This window comes from Lycium barbarum, chromosome 8, assembly GCF_019175385.1.
Source record: "Lycium barbarum isolate Lr01 chromosome 8, ASM1917538v2, whole genome shotgun sequence".
NCBI classification, from domain to species: Eukaryota; Viridiplantae; Streptophyta; class Magnoliopsida; order Solanales; family Solanaceae; genus Lycium; species Lycium barbarum.
Genome location: NC_083344.1, coordinates 5423026 through 5443595, shown reverse-complemented (window position 1 = coordinate 5443595; position 20570 = coordinate 5423026). Strand labels below are relative to the sequence as shown.

Below are 20570 nucleotides of genomic sequence, written 5' to 3'. Positions count from 1 at the left end.
ATATACAAACATATACAGACACTTATACCAACATATACTAACATATATACAAAGGCAGAGAGAGAGAGAAAAAAAACTTTGGGTCATTTTTTGTAAAAATTAAAAAAAAAATGGATTAATTTTAGCAGCATTGTTGCCTCAATAAGATACAATGTAATTTTCTCTATTTTTAATACATTACTACTGATAGTTATGTTTCAAATAACAACCTTAAAGCAGCTACTGGTGCAATTAGTCAGTCAAAATTTAACCTGAGCTAAGCCCAGTTGTGTTAGACACCAACTCCAATCCAAGCAAGCCCAATTGGTGTACTAACGTTCCCCCATTGGACAATATGATATTGGGATATTGACACACATATACAACTGACAACTTCTGAAATATTAACTCAAACCCAAAATAAAAATGGTATTGTATAGGCAACAACAACAATATCGTATACACAGTGTAATTCCACAAGTGGAGTCTGGGGGGAGTAATGTGTACACAGACTTTACCTCTACCTTGGGAAGGTAGAGAGGTTGTTTCTAGGAGACCTCGGCTCATAGCAAGACGAAAATGTAGGCAGTAGCAAGCAAAAACAATAGCAATCAAGATAATAAGATAACTGAGGCTAAAGAACAATATAGAGTAATAGGAATCTAAACAATAAGAAAATACAAGAATAATGCTAAAACTCCGGGAATAGAAAAGAAATGTGCCCGATTATCCACTACCCTTCTACCCTAATTCTCGACCTTCGCACCCTCTTATTAAGGGGCATGTCCTCAGTGAGCTGAAGTTGTTATTGTACAGGCGAATCCCCCAAAAGAGACGAGATAATAGGAGTAATCTAAAGATTCTTATCCTGATTTCATGATTAACAGATGTACTTCCTTCCAAAAAGTAAGGTAGGCATTTTCATCTCAAATCAGAGACCAGAAGTAAAAAGAAAAAATAGATGTCAATTTTATTTCCATGTCTTCTTCTTTTTGTTGTTGGATTGAACAGAGTAAATGGGCATGGTTGGAAACACTTGCACAGTGTTATATTCAAATATTAAGGAAGATTAAATTTTGGGACATGTGTGTATCACATGGTATATCATGTATATCAATGTATATCGCGCATGCAAATTTTCATGGACACTATAACTTGTGCATATATTTTTGTATATCATGCATTTCAGTGTATATCACACACAAATTTTCATGAATATACAAGATAAACAGGAGATAGACAAATATACAATGATATATACGAAAATTTAAACCGGGATGCAATGGGAGGTCACAAATGTTGTCATTTTCAACCTCAAAATTTCAATATGAGTTTAGGTCAAATTCGCCTCAAACCGTCTCCAAACACATCCAATATATATACAAATACTATATACTCACTCTGTTTCAATTTATGTGAATCTTTTACTATTTGGGGAGTCTACGAGGTGTTTCTTTGACCACGTTTTTCTTACATTTTTTCTAAATTATGTGAATTATAAATTATCATGACTTATAGTACTTTTTATGTAGTGTCTAAATATATAAATTTTATTTTTACAAATTTGAAAAATCTATGCTAAAATTCACGGTCAAATTTATAAAGTTTGACCCACGTGCTTTGAAAAGGTTCACATAAATTGAAACGGATGGAGTATTTGAAATCCAGTAAACCAAAGGAGTTATATTATTAGTATCTCGAACTCATAAAATTCACATTGTGATCTGCATGTGCAACAGCTTTACTCGAACAGGGATGTTTAATTTAGGCCAAACCCATTGGGAGCCACTTGAGGTGCTCAAGATCTTTCACTTAGACACCTCAAGTACGCCCTGTTCCATTTAGACACCTGAACTTAACTTAAAATGTGTTATTAGACACCTTTTGCAGATGTGGTAATGTGCGTGTCCTTCACATTTTTTTGGAGCGTGAAAGAGAATAATTTTCTGTTTTCGTTTTGTTTTTCTCCTTCATCTTCTTCCTCCCTCCTACCACTTTCTTCACCATATCCACCATATCTCTCAAAGCCACCAAATGGGCCATAAAAACCACAAGGATTCTTAAGATTCTTGCAATTTCAACTCAATTTCTTCTTCCTCTAAATCTCCCACAAGAATCACTAAATCTCCATCCTTCTAATTGAGACCCAATTGGGTTAAGAATTCAAAAAATTGAGACAAACTCCACAATCTCTAGCTCCAAATTGTTGGTGGCACATGTAGATGCAATGATCTATATAAAGAGGATGGAGCTGTCGAAATCACTCTTTCAAGAAATTATTATCTCTGTTTCCATGGCCACCACTATATTCAAGAAATGAAACCCAATTAAAGAGAAAACATAATATTATCTCCGTTTCCATGGCCACCACTATATTCAAGAAATGAAACCCAGTTAAAGAGAAAACATAATTTCACCTTTCCATAATTCAAAATCAATTGAAGGATCCATCAAAATCACTATTTTGTTAGTTTAGATTGAAGAAATTGAGATGACTCCATTAAAGCTCATTTAAAGATGGAAAATCATAATTGAAGGAAAGATTTTTAGATTTCATAAATTGTAATCAATTGAAAGTTGTGGAAGTAGTGGTTATGGCAGAGGGGAATGGAGGTCGAAGAAAATGGGAGGTGGATCGAGGTGGTGCTTGGAAAATTAGGATTTTTCTTTTCTTTATTTTTTGTTTTTTAATTAACTAAATAGTGTAAAAATATTGCTTCTAGTCATATTTTATTTTTAATAATTATTTTGAATACATATGCCACGTGTCTTTATTTAATTCGTCACCTTGCCACGTCATCGGCGAGTGTATCACACTCACTTTACATATTTGGCTGATTATGCAAAAAGTGTCTAATTGAAACAAATTTTAGGTAGTGTAAGTGCTCAATAGAAATACCCCTAAGTTGAGGTGTCTAAGTGAAAGATCTGGAGCACCTCAGGTGGCTCCCGATGGGTTTGGCCTTTAATTTATAATCTTATCTGTTTGATAATTGATGGTTTGTTTCACATGCATGAAGAGCTTGAAATAAATGTCATGTGAGACAGCTAAAGTTGAAAAGGAAAACATACATATGAAATAGAACAGAGAAAGATAACCCCTATTTGCTATCATGACAACCTCATTCCTTTTCTGTAATCCGCTGGCACCATTGACTTGACCACTAATTAAATACTCCCACTCTTATTAATTCATTACCTTTTCTTTAATAACTCCAACATAATGTGTTTCTATTTTTTATACATACGCCTTTAATTTTTTCAAATTTATTCAGGATATAAAAAGGCGAGCCTTGGCGTAACTGGCAAAATTGCTGCCATGTGACCAAGAGGTCACGGGTTCGAGCCGTGGCAACAGCCTCTTGCAGAAATGCCGGGTGATAAGGCTGCGTACAATAGACTCTTGTGGTCCGACCCTTAACGGGAGTTTAGTGCAAGAGGCTGGCCCTTTTTTTTTTTTTTTTTTAATCTGGGATATGAAAAGGCAATACTATAATATCCACAACATAGAGAGCATCTTAATTGCTACTACACTGTCGAGATTTTCTTTTTGGGGAATTAACCACACTTTCGAGATGATTTACCCTAATGTCCTTGAATTTTTTTAATCTCGGATATGAAAAGGTTGCCCCCTTGTGGTCCGGCCCTTAGCGGGAACATGCACTAGGCTGCTTTTTTTTTATTTTTAAATTTGGGATATGAAAGGGCAATACTATAATATCCACGCCATAGAGAGCATTTTAATTGCTACCACACAGTCGAGATTTTCTTTTTTGAGAATTAACCACACTGTGGAGATGATTTACCGTAATGTCCTTGATTTTTTTTTTTAACTTATAAATGATTTAAATTTGAATTGTGTTTTTTCTTTTTCTTAAAGTGATGTCATTACGATGATTTTTTCACTAGTTCACTTTTTAATTATAGATACCGTTCAATAAAATTTTGCGTACGCTACTGTCGAGCACGAATGGATACATTAAAAGCAAATGAAGAATCTTTCTTACATAAATGTGAAGAGATATTGTATTCGCAACTATTCGTATATACACTCATGGGAAGCTGCAAACATCTCAATCAAAAAGGCCAAAAGGCTACAGATGTTAGTACAACTTACAAGTTACAACTACAATACGCCTCCAGAAAAACAGAAATGGGTCATCATGCCATTGTGCAAAACAAGAGATCCTCTTGTGTCTAGTATTTTTCTGTCTTTATTATAAGCTCTTTTATTTATTTGCTTTAAATAACTTTCATTTTCTTCTTGACCCTCCCTCCAACCCTATCTGGTCCAAGACATTCCAATAAGTGAGCATTTACTACATTTTTTGCGCGGAATTATCCTTCTTTTTGGGTGGTCTTTAATTTTTGTCCCTCAAATTGTTGGTTTTTAATTTTTTCCTTTCGCTTAAAAAGGTGGCCGAAAATTAAAAATCTGCCTTATAAGACAAAGTCTGTCGTCTTCAGCAGACTTAGTTATGCCTTAACCAAAGTCTGCCGCATAAGACAGACTTTTCTTTAAGGCATAACTAAAAGTTTGTCTTATAAGACAAAGTCTGCCGTATCCGGCAGACTTTTAGTTATATCTTAAGGCAAAGTCTTGCCTTGCAATTTTTTTTTATGACTAAATCGGGGTTCGAACCCAGAACCTCGGGGTATTTTAAGCGAAGGACAAAAATTAAAGACCAGCAATTTGAGGGACAAAAATTAAAGACGACCCCCAACGAAGGGCAATCGTGCAAATTGCGCAATTTACTAAGAGATTAAGGGGTCCATTAATAATGAATATGTTTATTATTGGATATGCACATGCCCCATGCATTATATTTCTATTTCTTGAAGTTGAAAGTATCAATATATGTTACATCATTGTAAGAGCTAGTACTTCTTTTTTTTTTTTTTTTTTTGGTGTATAACAGATGAATTTAAATGGAAAAACATGGTCAGTGAAAGTTCATATAGCTAGCCAACACCCAGGGACGAGTTGCCCTTGTCCAGGAAGGGTTAATTGACATTCCTTCGTTGGAAAATTACATTGTATATGTAGGACAAAATTACTATTAAATCCCCTTGATTTGGTGTTTTTACTTTTTTTATATTCTAAATTTCCTTAGTAAGAAAATCATGGTACTAGTATTGTCAACACCAACTTATTTGTTGTTGTTATTGGTAGAACTTAATTTCATGTTTTATTTTAAATAGATATCGAGTTTTACCTTATTGCAAATTATTTTGCACCATCGTACTTATTAGGTTATGCTACGGCAAGAATTAGGGCGAAAAATAAATCCTAACTTATTAGCTGGTTACCTTGGTATGCTATGGCCCTCTTGTACCCAGAGGCGGAGCCAGGATTTGAAGCCTGTGGGTTCGGGGTTCTAATTATTTAAAATTATTGGGTTCTAAATTAATAATTTGTAAATATTTGACAAAAAATATAATACAAATATAAGATCCAGACAAAAGCTACTGGGTTCGGTCGAACTCACGTCCGAAGGGCTAGCTCTGCCCCTGCTTGTACCTTGGACTTGCTTTTAGTTAATAACATTACCTACCCAGAGATCCAAATTTAAAGCTAACGGCTGCTAAGAGAAGTTAATATATCACAAAAACCATATGTTAACTCGTGTCTAATTAATTCAAAACTTTGACGTGGAGATATCCGATGCCAATAGTTATGAAGTTTCCTATGTTCTTGTGAAGGAAAGCAAAGAACGTCAGCCCTTTACAAGTCTACTTTTAATCACCGCTAGGTCGTCGTGAGATGAATAGGATCCCTTTAATTTTAATTAGATCAGAGGTCTCAGGTTCGAGCTCTAGACACGGTGGAGCTAGGGGCGGCTCAACAGAGTCGGTGGCCTAAAGCCAAACCTTTACAAGAGGCGTTAAATTTTTCTAATGAAATTTTATATACGTATATTCAAATTCTTTCTTCTTCTTTTTGTATAGATGGCATACATACCATATTGCATGCATCTTGATTATTCACTTAATCACATGCTAGTTTCCCGATTTTTCATCGTTTGTCCTTGTTATACCTGAATACACAATATACCAACATAAGCACAAATACAATGATTTCACATATAATTAGCGATTAAAATTTTAAGAACGAGAGGCAAAGTGACACTAAACATAGATATTTGTGCCAAATATCACTAGTTTTCACCGTTAGAGATATTTAATACCTATATTCATTAAAATTTAAATAAATATTGTATAAGAAACATATATTGACGGTTAAGATAATATTTTTATAAATTGTCATAATCTAAAAACCTTAATTTTATACCACTAAATAGATGTCAAAAATAATTTCATACGTTTAAAATATTTAAAGTCTAATTTGAAGTTAAAAAGATGGTTTAATCCACTATTTATAAGAAATAATCAACTCTACAAAAGACTTCGTCTTTTGAAATTATCAAAGTCGTCATCAATTTATTCATTTTTATAAATTGCATAGTGTTTGTTAGTCTCTAATTTATGTGAAAGTATTTAACTGGGCAAGGAGTTTAAAAGAAAAATAAAGACTTTTGAAATTTGTGGTCTAAAACAAGCAATGGAAACTTTTGTGGCTATAAATCATCTCATTAAGGTAACATGAAAAGTTTAAAATTAGATTTTTATTGAATATGAAAAAAAATTATTCTTTTTTAAACTGACTAAAAAGGAAAGAATGTCACATAAATATGAACGGAGAGAGTACAAACTTTGAATTATTTATTTCAATAACCTCTATCACATTTCAAAAGATAAATATAAACTCTAACCCCTTTTACTCATAATTTTATAATGTACAAATAATACATAATAATAATTTTTTGGGGCCTTGAATTTGGGGGGGCCTAAAGCAATTGCTTTAGTTGCTTCCCCCTCTAGCCGGCCTTGCATAGAGCTAGAAGCTAACGTACGGGTTCAGCCGAACCTAAAAGCTATAGTTCAGGCTCTATATTTGTGTTAAGAAATTCACTAAACGTGTCCAAATATTAAATTTAGAATTCAGATGCGCGCTAACACCCGCTATTCTAGAATTTCGAACCTATAAGTTCAAATCCTGGGTTCTCCTATGTGACTGGGTATGAAAAAAAATCATAGTAAGCGCTTCCTCCATTAATGAATTTTACGTGATACGAAGTTGAATTAATCAAGCCCTCAATACAGGTACCGAACATCTCGTAAACCAACAAAATATTCTTTTTGTCTTCTTTTTTATATTGTTTTAGAGGGGTTGGGGTGGAGTGGGTGAGATAAGAAGTTTGCAACTTGGGTTTTTGTTGAATGAAGGAAGAAATCAAATTCTGCTTTTCTTGTAACCTTGCGTATTTCTCTTTTCTTTTTTTGAGGAGCCTCAAACATTGAAATTTCCCAAATTTCAGACCCCACGCTTAGTTGCAACTTGGAGACAAGAGGTGACCACACTTTTAAGATTTTAGTCTTTTGCTTTCTACCTAGCATCTCTATCTTTTGTACAGGACATAACCAATTATATCAAGTTCAAATATTTTTAAAGGTTTTGAATTTTATGACTTACAATTTTAGTCCTTTTTCAAGTTATTGAGTTTTAAATTAATAATTTATATATATTGAATGAATTTTTTAAAATAAATACAATATTTTAACTAAGGTTATTGGGTTCAACCGAACCGTACCTTAGTCTCTAGCTGTATCATTAAGTTAAGTAGATCGACAATGCTAAGTAATTTTCGGTAACAAATCTAATAAGGTATTTGAAAAAAAAAGTAATAATTTGGTATATGTAGTTAGTTATATTACACTGATATTATAAAAAAATGTATGTCGTTAAAATGGGGGATTGATATGGAACATTTTCCTTGTCCCCATTCCAAAATTGGTCTTTTCTTCATATTATAGCAACAATGCAAAAGCTTTTGTGCCCAAACTTCTATTGGTATAATGTTATCCGAGACAACTCAAAAGGCCTAAAGACTATTATTAATGCAAAAGATACTAAAGTAGCAACCACTTTCCACAATTATTTTTAAAAATAATTATTTTTTCTTATACATGATAAGTAACTAAGGTAATTGTTTTGAAATTCATTGCATTTTGGGGTTACCTATATAAACATGAAATAATGCGAACAGCTAGGCTTGGCTTTTGCAAGTGTATGGTGTCTATATAGAACAGTTGGCAAGACAGCTAACTGCTCTTTTTAGTATTATTTGAAGATCACCAAATGGGTTGTCGTAGGATGGTTAGAATTTCTCCACCCTTTATCAGAAATTTCAATTCGAGCATTGAAAATGAAAAAAGAAAAACATGTTGGGAGCGCTACCTCTAAAATCGACCTTCAACGCGCAATGCAGATTTTATCGAGCTTCAATATGGATGCCGAACACCGGGTAAAAAATAAAATTAAAAATTATTTGAAGATCAATAAGAGAAGAAAAAGAAAATGATTTGATTTATGTGTACTAATTAACACGTGGCAACAGGTAACTTCTTTTATTTTAGTACATAATTTGGAGATCAATAAGAGAAGAAAAAGAAAATATCTGATTTTATACGTTAATAGTATAAAGAAGTTGTATATCGTTAATTTAATTTAATATATCATAGCAGATAATATGTTTTGTTTTTATAAATAACTACCTCCGTCAATCTATAGAACTTAAATTGAAAAGAAGATGCTTATATGAGAGTGCAAGTACTGTAAAAGTAATTGTTTCTCATATATATATGGATAATTTGGTGAAAATAGCTCGTCTTTAAGGACATAGTAAAAATATTGTATTAAATATTAAGGATAATTTGGTGAAAAACAACTCTTATTTTTCAGAAATAAGTGAATTTCTTAAGAGATATCCAAGCTAAAAGCATCATATAATATGAATTGGAAGGAGTAATAAACGTCAAATGGATTCAAGTTGTATAAAGACGCAAATTGATACAGATAATCAAAACAAAACAGAGTAATCACGAGTAATTAGACACAAAGTAGGGCTCATATATTAATTATTTAGAGGTTAATTAAATCAAATCCAAGTTGCTAAAATAATGACAAGTATTGGTCCAAATATTCGACTGCTTTTAAGGATTAATAATTGTGACGAAATGGCAGTCACGAGTCCACATTTTAGGCAGCCACCGCTAGTTCACCTTTATGGTAATAAAACGCACGAGAACTATGGACAGGACATATAAAAAGTCTGGCAGGTAAATCATTTTTATGATACCAGTGTAACTTATTATATATTCGTGTTTGTAATAAAGGGCAGAGCTAGAATTCTAGCCGTTCGAATACACTAGCTTTGATAAAAAATTTGTACTTATATTAAGAAAATCACTTGACATATAAATTATTTATTCAAAACTCAGTAAGATGCCCTTTCTTGTATTTAATCCTCATTAACTTAAAATTTTGGATTTCTCTCTAGTTGTAACAGATAATTAGTTTCATTTATTATGTGTCGCTACCTATAATAATCTCTTAGGTGATCTGCTAATGGAAAATTTCTTTTTATATTTTATTGCTTCAATTTGCATGGTATCCCTTCCTTTTAATCTGTTTTAAAAAATTTGAAATACATTTTTTATATTTAGAAATTCTAACTTGGAGTTCCAACTATATCTTAAATGTTGTGCTCTTATTACCACCAAAGGATGTGGTGCAGTAGATGGGGTTGCTCCTTCCTTAACTACAGATTTGGGGTTCGAGTTCTGGGTATGAAAAAATTCCTGGTAAGGAGCGCTTTCCCCGAATGGACCCTACACAGCGTGAATTCGAATTTAGTCGAACTCCAATGCGAGTATCGGACACCGGGTTGCGAACAAAAAAAATGTTATGCTCTTATTAACCATATAAATGTAATAGTACATTCAAGACAATAAGTTAGACAGGTATTTGATAACGTCCAAATTCACTCTTCAAAGAGAAAGTGTACACGATCGTCCCAATATAATTTACCCAACTATGAATCAAAGTCGAATCCACAGGGAACAATATAAAGGCGATTTAAACAAGTAAGGAATTATTACCAACTAAGCTAAGCCAAACACTTTTTCAATATTTGATTTTTTTGGTTTCACAAAACTAACTAGAAAGGGGGTAAAATGATCAATGGCCACAAGTATGGCTACAAAGGAAATTACGCTTAAGTGACGATCCAATGTATTTCACGACTTTACAACTAAGAGTGAGTTTATGCTAATTAGATAATGATTTCTAAAATCTCATTGAAAGTCTTCCAACCAAATCAATGAATTTTACTCTAAGCTTTTCCAAGCCTTAGAGTGTGATATCAAGCACAATCAATATAATCTCAAGTAACTTTTTTATTCCTAGCTCAAGTTGTTAGATGAGGTTTAAAGCTCCAAATTCTTGTTAATTATCTTTCCCAACCTCAATTTTCCTCTTCCGAGCTCAAATCCAAGTAAATGGGCGGGTCTTAGGGTTAGCTAATCCCTTAAGAAACATTAAAGAACAAGATTTACTAAAACAACATTAACTCACTTCATTAGCAATAAAAATCATTCAATACATAAGCAAAACAAGAAATCAAACACTTTAATGGTTTAAGAAAGTTCTCAACCAAAATCTTCAACCCCAAAGTGTGGTGCAAAAACCCTAGCCTCCAAAACTTGTGTTTTCTGCCAAAGATGTGTTTCCAAGAGGTTTGGTCGAGTTTTATGTGGTTTGGGATGAAAAATCGTGAAATTCCAAGACTTCCAAATTCACCCAGAAATCCTTCATCGCGATCGCGGGCAGGTCCCACAGGAACGCATGAAGTTTGACACGCGTGACTTTGCGATTACGCGAGTACACATCGCGATCACAAAGGGTATTTCACTGGGCAGAAATTCAGTTCTTCTTTTCAGCTCTTTTTGCCTCGTTTTCACTTGGTTTGGTCTCAATTCTCTTCATGACTTGATGCACCTGAAATAATGACAATACACACCAAGAATAGCCTCACATCATAGATAAAGGGCACAAAAACCAAAGCAAAGAGGCTATAATAAGTAGTAAATTTTCCAATTATCAATATTTTTACAACATTTTAAAAAGTTTTTTTTCTTTAAAATTGTGTTTAGTCAAACACCATTATACAATGGAAGAAGTCTATATTACTCTCTGCAGAGATACTTTGCATTTATTGCTATTTTAACAAGTCGAAGAATTAACCTTAATCTGAATAGCTGCTCGCCCAACCCCTTAATCTAATAATACCCGGTGAATGTGATATATAATATATGTATAATTAGTGTATAACAACGTATAATTTACGTATACCTACTAAAGAAAGTAAACAGTAAATATAACTGGTTATTTATGTAAAAATCCCTTTAAAATTCTGAATCCACTATGATTCTTGGAATCAATTTTATCTTCACATGCACACTAAACAACAAAAATTCCCATTCCTTCCCTTGCCCATTCCTCTTTCCCTTTATAATATGGTATACTAGCACATGCATTTATAACATTCTTTCTTCAACTTCCCTCATTTTTTTTTTCTCTTTCTCTGTTATTCTCTGCTACTATTATATCCCTTCCTTTCAATTTTCTCCAATGAATCTTCTCTCTTCTACTACAACTAAATCATTTTCCTTTAGATTTCTAATATGTCTTTTTTTACTACAATTTTCCTATGTATTTTCATTAGCATCTTTAAAGAACCACCAAAATAAACAAATTCATAAAAAGCCAAGGCTTTTGGCAAATTTAACTTCATGTGCTTTGTTTAAGGGTACTTGGGTTTATGATGAAACTTATCCATTGTATCAATCTTCTTCTTGTCCAATTATTGATTCACAATTTAATTGTCAAATGTATGGAAGACCTGATACTGATTACCTCAAATATAGATGGAAACCAGCAAATTGTGAAATTCCAAGGTACTGGAAAAATCTTTTTTCTTTAATAAAGTTTCAATCTTTGAATGTGTTTTTTTTTTTTTTGTTTTGAATTAGCTGGGTTGGACCTTTATTTCTTGAATAAAGTTCCAGTCTTTGACTGCTTTTTTTATGATATCAATGTAATTTGACCGATTTTAGCTGTTTACTAACCTTATTATCATGTCATTAATGAGAAGCATGTTAGTTCTTGAATAAAGTTTCCATCTTTCAATGCTTTTCTTTTATAGTTTTAGATTTAAGTTATATGCACCAATAATAACTTCTTACTTATGAAGATGTAATTTAACCAGTTTTAGTTGTTTATTTATCTTCTTTTTATGTTACTAATCAGAGCTGATTCATAGTTTGAATTTGATGGGTTCGAAATTTAGTTCTTAAATATGGTTTCCGTCTTTGAATGGTTTTTACCTTAGTATAGATTTAAGTTACCTTAGTATGATAATGTAACAGTTTTTATACTGTGGACGTAATTTGACTTATTTTAGCTATTTACTTAGCTTTTCTTTCATGTTACTACAAATGTATTCAAGATCTAAATATAATGAGTTCAGCTATTAGGTTCTTATGATTGAACTCGATCGTCGTACTTTCAAATTATGAGTTACCGAGTTTAATATTTGTTGATTGTTAGTTTTTCATAGATATATTTGTAATTGGCGTCTATTACCAGATCATACTTACTACTCCGTTTATCTCAAGTATGTGATACTAGTACTATTCGCTTTCGTATATCACTTTGACTAAATTTTAAAGTTAAATTGAATTAGATTATACCAATCTAAATATTAAAGCCAAATTGAATTAGATTATACCAGTCTCTGAAAGTAGATTAGGGAAGTTTTCCCTCAGCTCTGTACCATGTTTCGTGATTAATGAAAGGGTGCCAGTTTAATTTAAAAAAATTAACTCAATATTTTAAAATTAAAATCTATATATTTGAAAACTACATGAAAAGTGTTACAAGTTGCAACTTTTATCATATCAATTTGGTGAAAAAATATATCTTAAAATATTAGTCAAAGTTCATACAGTTTAAATCTCGAAAAGCGAAAGTATCACATCAATTAGGACAAATAGAGTATATAATATGACAATTCCATGTACTTGACTTTTGATTAATAGTGTAATTTACATTTTTTTTTTTTTAGTTTGTAACTTTTTGGGTTTGTTTTTGTTTTTTTGGTAGGTTCAATGGGATAGACTTTTTGATGAGAATGAGAAGGAAGACAGTGATGTATGTGGGAGATTCATTAGGAAGGAACCAATGGCAGTCATTGATTTGTATGATATCAGCAGCAGTCCCACGAGCTCAAACAAAGATGATCACTGGTGACCCTATCTCTACTTTCAAATTCCTGGTTAGTCTTTTTCATTCTCTCTCATTAATTATATATATAGGATTTAAGTTATATATATCGATAATATAATCACTATTAAGAAAATAGAAATTACCATCTAACAAATTTTATACCTAAACAAAAAAATTCGTCGCGAATAGGATTAGCATAGATTATCAAAAAGTTCTGTTAGCTACGAGCAATTTAGCGACGAAGGTCATAGCTAATTTTTTTTTTTTTTGTAGTGAATATTTTTTTATATTATTAATGTTGTTGAACTTATGATAACAAACTATTTTTAAAGTTTATCATGTTATCAATTATAAGGGTTATTACCTTATAGGTGATCTGATTACGTAAATATAGTTTGTGCAGTCACAACGTGGCACTTAAACTCTTAAATGCAAAAAAAGTTTAAATATTGTGCGTTGACTGTACAAACAAAATTCTTACACTATGAGATCACCTAAAAGGTTAGTCATAATAAGCTGGATTAGTAACTTAGAAATTAGGACACATAACTTGCTATAACATATCAGAAAATACAAATAGTGTAAACATTTCCTACACTCTCAGTGTGTACATCTTTATATATATTCCTTCAAGTTCTAATATATGTGACATAGTTTCACTCGGCATGAATTTTAAATTAAAGTGGAGAGATGTTTCATTAGAAATATGACATTCTTTTGGAATGAATTACTAATTAGAAAATAGGAGTAACACATAAATAAAACGGACAGGAATATATGTTTCTATCGTTGACAAATTGATTAGTGTTCTAGTTGACACTCCAATTTGGCCTTAAAATTGGTTGATATGTGTCTGCAGGACTATGGAGTATCTGTATCATTTTACAGAACACCTTATCTGGTGGACATAGACTTAGTGCAAGGGAAGAGAATTCTAAGATTGGATGATGTATCCAAGAATGCCAATGCTTGGAAAGGTGTAGATGTGCTTTCTTTCAATACTGGCCATTGGTGGACTCACAAAGGGGCTCTCCAAGGGTAATATTACTTGCCCCACAATCCCACATTCACTTTTTGACATTCATTTGCTCTACTTTTTCCCTTTCTTTAGAATCTCATATGGAGTTAAACTTTGTCGGTTGCAATTTAAATTTAAACTATAAAGAAAAATACAAAACCGTGGCAAATATTTTTTGTCGGTTGCAATTTAAACTATAAGAAAAATACAAAATTGTATAACAAATATTTTGGGGCTGATTAGCAAAATTAGTCTTTAACAAAGAGAACATTTCAACTCAAATTTTTGTGACAGAGACATTATTTTGTCACAAAATTTTTACGACGAGCGAATATATGAAGGCTGAGAATCCTTTACAAAGTCGAATTTATGATTAAATTGCGATGAATTCTTCCGTCACTTTTCTTATTTTTCTTGTGGTGTTATTTGTGTTAGTTTCATTTTTAGTTTCTTTTAAAACTTGTATACTGAGCAACACTTTAATTCCTATCTGACATATTTAAGATCACAAAAATAATTAAGGGTCTTTTGATATATATTATATACATCTTTAATTTAAGATTATAATATTTAAAAATATTTTTTATTTTCTTAAACTTCGTGTTAGTCAAATTAAGAAACCTAAAACGAAATAGAGGTAGTATTCTTTTTAATAACAATGACCTTTCGATCGGTTTGTGCATACTTCTAATATTCTACTAATAGATACTTGATATCTACTGCCAATCATTATATATCTCGAAGGATAATATACTGACCCAGATTCACTTTTTGCCATTCATTGCTTCTTTCTTCTCTTCTCTAGAATTTCAATTAGTAAACTTTGTCAGTCGCAATTTATCTCTCATATTTTTATTTTTAGTTTGTTTAAATAGTAATTTTTTAATTCCAATATCCTACATGATATGCTTAAGATCACCAAAAAAATTAAGGTTATTTTGATACATTTTTAAATTAAGACAATAAAATTAATTCATTTTCATACATTAGAGGAGTACTTAGTTTATATACTTAAACTTCATGTCTAGTCTAATTAATAGATGTAAAATGAAATAGAGGGAGAATTTTTTTTAATAACATTGGGAATCGGGTCAGTTTGTGGATACTTTGAATAGTCTATCGGGTATCTACTGTCTTCCATCTGTCGCCGTATATAATTGAAATCTCCACATCTTTGAATATCATGTTAGTCTCACCGAAATAAAGCTAATTTTTTTTTCTCAATTGTCATAAGTAAATGCCTGAAAAATTGATGTTACTATTGTGAACTTTTGAAAAGATGTTACTACATTTTCTTTTTCAAACTGTATAGTTGAGAATCAAATGAAGTTAGGACAATGAAGTGTGACAGTGGTTGACATGAATTATGGTGGAAATTAAATGGTGAAAATGTGGTAATATGCAGGTGGGACTACATGGATTTAGGAGGCAAATTGTATCAAGATATGGATAGGCTGGTGGCACTAGAACGAGGCTTAAGGACATGGGCAAGATGGATTGATGCAAATATTGACAAAAGTAGAACAAGACTCTTCTTTCAGGGTGTTTCACCTACACATTACAAGTATGTCAACCCTCTCTCACTTTTTCTTCTCCAAATTTGCCATTTTTTATTTAATCACTTTTTCCTCTCGAATTAAAACCTCTCTATCAAAATATTTTTCATTCTTTGGAGGCCGAGACATCAACTAAAGGTGGAAGTTGTAAACTTGCTTATCGACTCACTTTAGTACTCCCTCCGTTTCAAAGTAGAATGACAATATTATTTTATTATTCCGTTCTGAAAAAGGAATCCTTATCAATTTGGAAACAATTTAACTTGAATTTGAATCAATATTATTTTATTAGTCCGTTCTGAAAAAGGAATCCTTATCAATTTGGAAACAATTTAACTTGAATTTTCTATTTTAACCTTAAGGACAAGCTTTTATAATCAAACAAATATTATGAAATATTAAGGACACAAGTTTCAAAAATTATAACACATGAATATTATGAAATATTTTAGATCATGGTTTTAATTTTATTTTATTTTAAATCGTGTCTAATGATAAGCTTGATAAATAAAAATGGATGTGTAAATTGTCAAGGTAAAAACAAAAAAGTTTTAGTAGTTAATTAATAGCCCGTTTGGCCAAGCTTCTAAAATTAACTTATTTTAAAAAGTACTTTTTTTTAAAAGTACTTTTCAAAAAAAGCACTTTTGGCGAAAAACAGTATGTGTTTGACCAATTAATTTAAAAAGTACTTTTGAGCCGTCATTAGTGTTTGACCAAGCTTTTAAAAAGTGCTTCTATTTGTATTTTCCTCAAAAGTACTTTTCAAAAAAATACTTTTGAGCAAAAGCTGTTTTTTTTAGCTTCTGAAAAACTGCTTCTGCTACTCCCCAGAAGCACTTATTTTCTCCCAAAAGCTTGGTCAAACACTTCACTTTTTTTCAAATAAGCACTTATTGAAAAAATAAGTACTTTTAGGGAGAAAATAAGTTTGGCCAAATAGGCTATAAGTCCTACGGGACCTTGCCCCATCATAGCTTTTAAAATTAGGTAGCACACTCCAAGTTGGACAACCCGACATAATTTGAAAAGTATTTAAAGCTTTTGGATAAGATGTGAAGTGGAAATTAAAAGAAAAAAAAATTATTTGAAGTTTAAAGACATTTGTGAAAGTTAACAGTTTCTTCAAAATTTGAAAAACTTATTTGTGAAATGAAATATCAACTTTTGCAAAATTTGTTTTTGAACCAAACGCCAAGGGAAAAAAGGGATTTTCAGCAAATATAACTTAGTTGCAAAAACTGGAGAGAAAAAGAAGAAGAAAATTTCTTGGCGTTCAGTTGACAAATGGTATTTTTTGCAAAAATTGATGAATTAATTGAAACCTCTCTTCAAAGTTTTGGAGCAAACACAGTTGTATAACATGCGATTTTGTTTTTAAAAGTTGAATTAAAGCAGAAGTCAAAATAAGCACTTTGACTACAAATATTATTGGACTATCATAATAATCGATTAGTTCAATTATGATACATTTATTTCATCAATAATTGTAATTTTCACATGATAATGTCTCTTGATGATTGATACTTTAATAAATTTGTCAGTTATATCTGTAGCATTTTGTTCACGAAAACACGTAATCCAGCATAAATATTTGCGAAACAACGCTTCAAATACTTTATATTCCAAACAAAACAAATGAATGTTTTCCAACTATTGTTTGTTCACAGAACTAACATATTTTTAAATCCAAATACCACTATATAACCTTTAATTACTATGGTTCCCTTAATGTTTTGCATGAATGTCAAAAATATCCCTGTGATAATTTCACAATTTATCCTAAACCAATATTTTCATATTTAATCAAAGGTCTAGAACTTGAATTCTTGGAATATAAATATTTCTGATAGAGAATATTTTTTTTTATTTTATGGATAATCACGTGAATCTATTAATCAAAATTCCAAAACAAGCATACCGGCTGGTTAGAAGCCAAAATGTGTGTGTGGTGGGGGTAGAGTACTTGTACAATAGAGGAAATGATGCATAGATAATGTTGAGAAAAGAAGAGTTAAAAGTCAGTTGTCACACCGTTTAGTTGTTAGGCCATAATAATAATAATAATAATAATCGTACTAGAACAATCGCAACATAAAATATAAAGCATTATTATTGGCCCATTGTAGGAGCAGTTAATGACTTGTTTTGTCACTTGTCTGCTGGTGGCATATTGACATATGATTTTATAGCTTTCCACATGTGGGAAACTCCAAAACTCAAAATTAGGGGTACATGGATCGAGTTGGTTCGGATTTTTTAAACATTAAATCAAATTAATTGCGTCGGGTTTTAAAATTTATACACCAAATCAAACCAATAAAATTCGGGTTTTTCAACCTCGGGTTTTCTCGGGTTGTTCGGTTTTCTCGGATTTTTCGGGTTTTTTTTCGGAATAGTTTTGATACAAAACATATAACTTTTACTTTAAATATTTCTTTAGTCCTAGTAAGATACAATTATATAATTAAGGTGTTCATTAAGAAAATAACACAAAATGTGAGAAGAGTTATGACATTGTATTAAAACATTCAACAAAAGCTAATATAATCGGTTAAAATAAATATTGCTAATTAACAAGCCATAAAAGAAAATGACCATAATCTAAAAATACTAAGTCATGCTAAAATAAGTATTAATTATATGACAAAGAAAAAAAAACTTAAATTATGTATATTTACTCTCTAAATCAATTGTGCAAAACTAAAGAATAGATATCCAACATTATTGTCATTTCTAGTGATAAATTGAATTTCTTTTGTTAGGATTAGTGTTGAGTTGGTTTTGGTTTGGACTTTATTTGAGTTACTAACATCCATAGGATATAAAACTTATTGACATTCAAAATTCTAAGTTCAAGCTTGAATAATATGATAATAGATAAAAAATTACGATAAAATTTAAGAAATATTTATAAATTACTTTACAAATAAATATTTTTATGTATAAAATATTTTAAAAATTGAATACATGTAATGTCGGGTTGGTTTGGTTCGGTTTGACTTTTTTTAGTTAAAACCAAACCAAACCAATTATGGTCGGGTTTTTTTTTCCTAACACCAAACCAAGTCAAACCAAACCACTAGTTGGGTTTTTTTCTCGATTTGACTCGGTTTATCGATTTGGTGCGGTTTGTCGGTTTACTTTGTACACCCCTACTCAAAACTGCTTGATAGACAATTATGCACTATTTACGTATCACGTTGAGAGTTGGGAACATATAAAATAATTTTAAACTTTTTAGTTGAACTGTTAATCTAATCTTATATGGTATCTAAATAAGCAAGGATATTATAATTCGACTGATAAAATATTTTACGTGCCTGATCTATGAGAAAGAATCGGATCTGACCGTATGTTGCTGCTCTATAATGAATAAGCAACCCATTTCTATCTAAACAATTTGAAATTTCAATGAGGCGGTTAGCACAATATTTTATAATAAAAAAAGGTAGTTATTTTCTTGACACTTCTCCTTTTAATCACACGGTGACAGCTCTTACCGTTTGCGTCAAACATTCCCTTCAATTAATAGTTAACAGAATATTGCATGATATAATAATAGTCGGTTAGTTGATACGCTCTATACAATACAATGAATGATATGATATGCTAACACAGTAATAATGCGGGTTAACCACCTTCCAGCCTTGTAACCAAAAAATAGCCCTATCATGAAATTTCACTTCTGGAAATTAAAACTTCATGATAGTGATTATGTTTTAATTGCAAGAATTAAGAATTGAAAAGTGAGTATTTGTGAATTTTACCCTATAGGCCTATACTAATTCATAGGCCTATACTAATTCTTTGTCAATTATGGCAGCCCAAGCGATTGGACCACCGACGCGTCGGTGGCGTCCTCCGCGAGAAGCTGTTACGGCGAGACCGTGCCGATGACCGGCACGACGTATCCGGGCACGTACCCGGATCAAATGAGGGTGATGCAGGCTGTGATGAGGGACATGAACAACCCTCCATTTCTCTTGGACATAACATTTCTATCAGCTATGAGAAAAGATGCACACCCTTCTATCTATAGTGGTGCACTCACTTCAGAGCAAAGAGCAAATCCTGATCACTCTGCTGATTGTAGTCATTGGTGCATTGCTGGTTTGCCTGATACTTGGAACCAACTCTTTTACACTGCCCTTTTCTTCTAGCTTCCACTACTAAAAAATACATGAGTTAACGACGGACAAATTCTGCAGTTAAACAACAAAATCCGTCGGATTAACGATGAAGTTATAGGTAATTCTAGTCATTTGTCTTAGTGTTTTAATATTTTCCTCTTTATATGTTTTGCTGGCAATTGATGCAATTCATTTTAGGAAACAGTACAAAATTTTAACTCTACAAAGATCAAACATGTACTTGGTAAAGTTTTAATTCCTGTTGGGGTGTAAATGCTAAAGAAAACTATCTTGTTCATTTTGTTATTATTCACTATTTGTGGTCCAATTTATTGAACTTAGGTCATATGATCCATATCCATTCAGTTGGTGAGCTAATCCATTCAATGTGATTTTGACAATGGTTTTCTTTGTTAGCTTTTTTGGTTGAATTGTTGCTCCTTGACAAGTGGTCCAAGAAAAATGGGCCGCCTTGTTAGAAGTAGCCACACTGACATTACTTACACAGTGCCAGATCCATCAATGGGTTCGTAAATCCAACAAAACATATTGTTTTGAGATCGATCCTCTAATATGTCTGAAAAATAAGTACAACAACAACAGCATATCCCGCGTAATCTCACAAGCGTGGTCTGGGAAGGGTAGGATATACGCAGGTCTTACCTCTATGTACCTTTATGGGTAGAGACGTTGTT

At 31.9% G+C, this 20570-nt stretch overlaps 1 protein-coding gene across 1 annotated transcript; it reads left to right on the top strand.

The window, feature by feature from the left end:
• Nucleotides 1–11422: 11422 nt before the first annotated feature.
• Nucleotides 11423–20173, top strand: LOC132605799 (protein PMR5-like). The gene is made up of 5 exons (XM_060319040.1): nucleotides 11423–11838; nucleotides 13046–13217; nucleotides 14028–14206; nucleotides 15592–15750; nucleotides 19569–20173. The coding sequence occupies exons 1-5, from the start codon at nucleotides 11513–11515 to the stop codon at nucleotides 19903–19905; spliced, it is 1173 nt and encodes a 390-aa protein (XP_060175023.1). The 5' UTR covers nucleotides 11423–11512; the 3' UTR covers nucleotides 19906–20173.
• The last annotated feature ends 397 nt before the right edge of the window (nucleotides 20174–20570 follow it).

What these genes read in the sequence shown, in the direction of transcription:
- LOC132605799 (XM_060319040.1), top strand. Translation starts at nt 11,513, where the DNA reads ATGAATCTTCTCTCTTCTACTACAACTAAATCATTTTCCTTTAGATTT. An exon ending in CACAAAGGGGCTCTCCAAGG is followed by an intron (nt 14,207 to 15,591) that starts GTAATATTACTT and finishes GGTAATATGCAG; the next exon opens with GTGGGACTACATGGATTTAG. An exon ending in GTTTCACCTACACATTACAA is followed by an intron (nt 15,751 to 19,568) that starts GTATGTCAACCC and finishes CAATTATGGCAG; the next exon opens with CCCAAGCGATTGGACCACCG.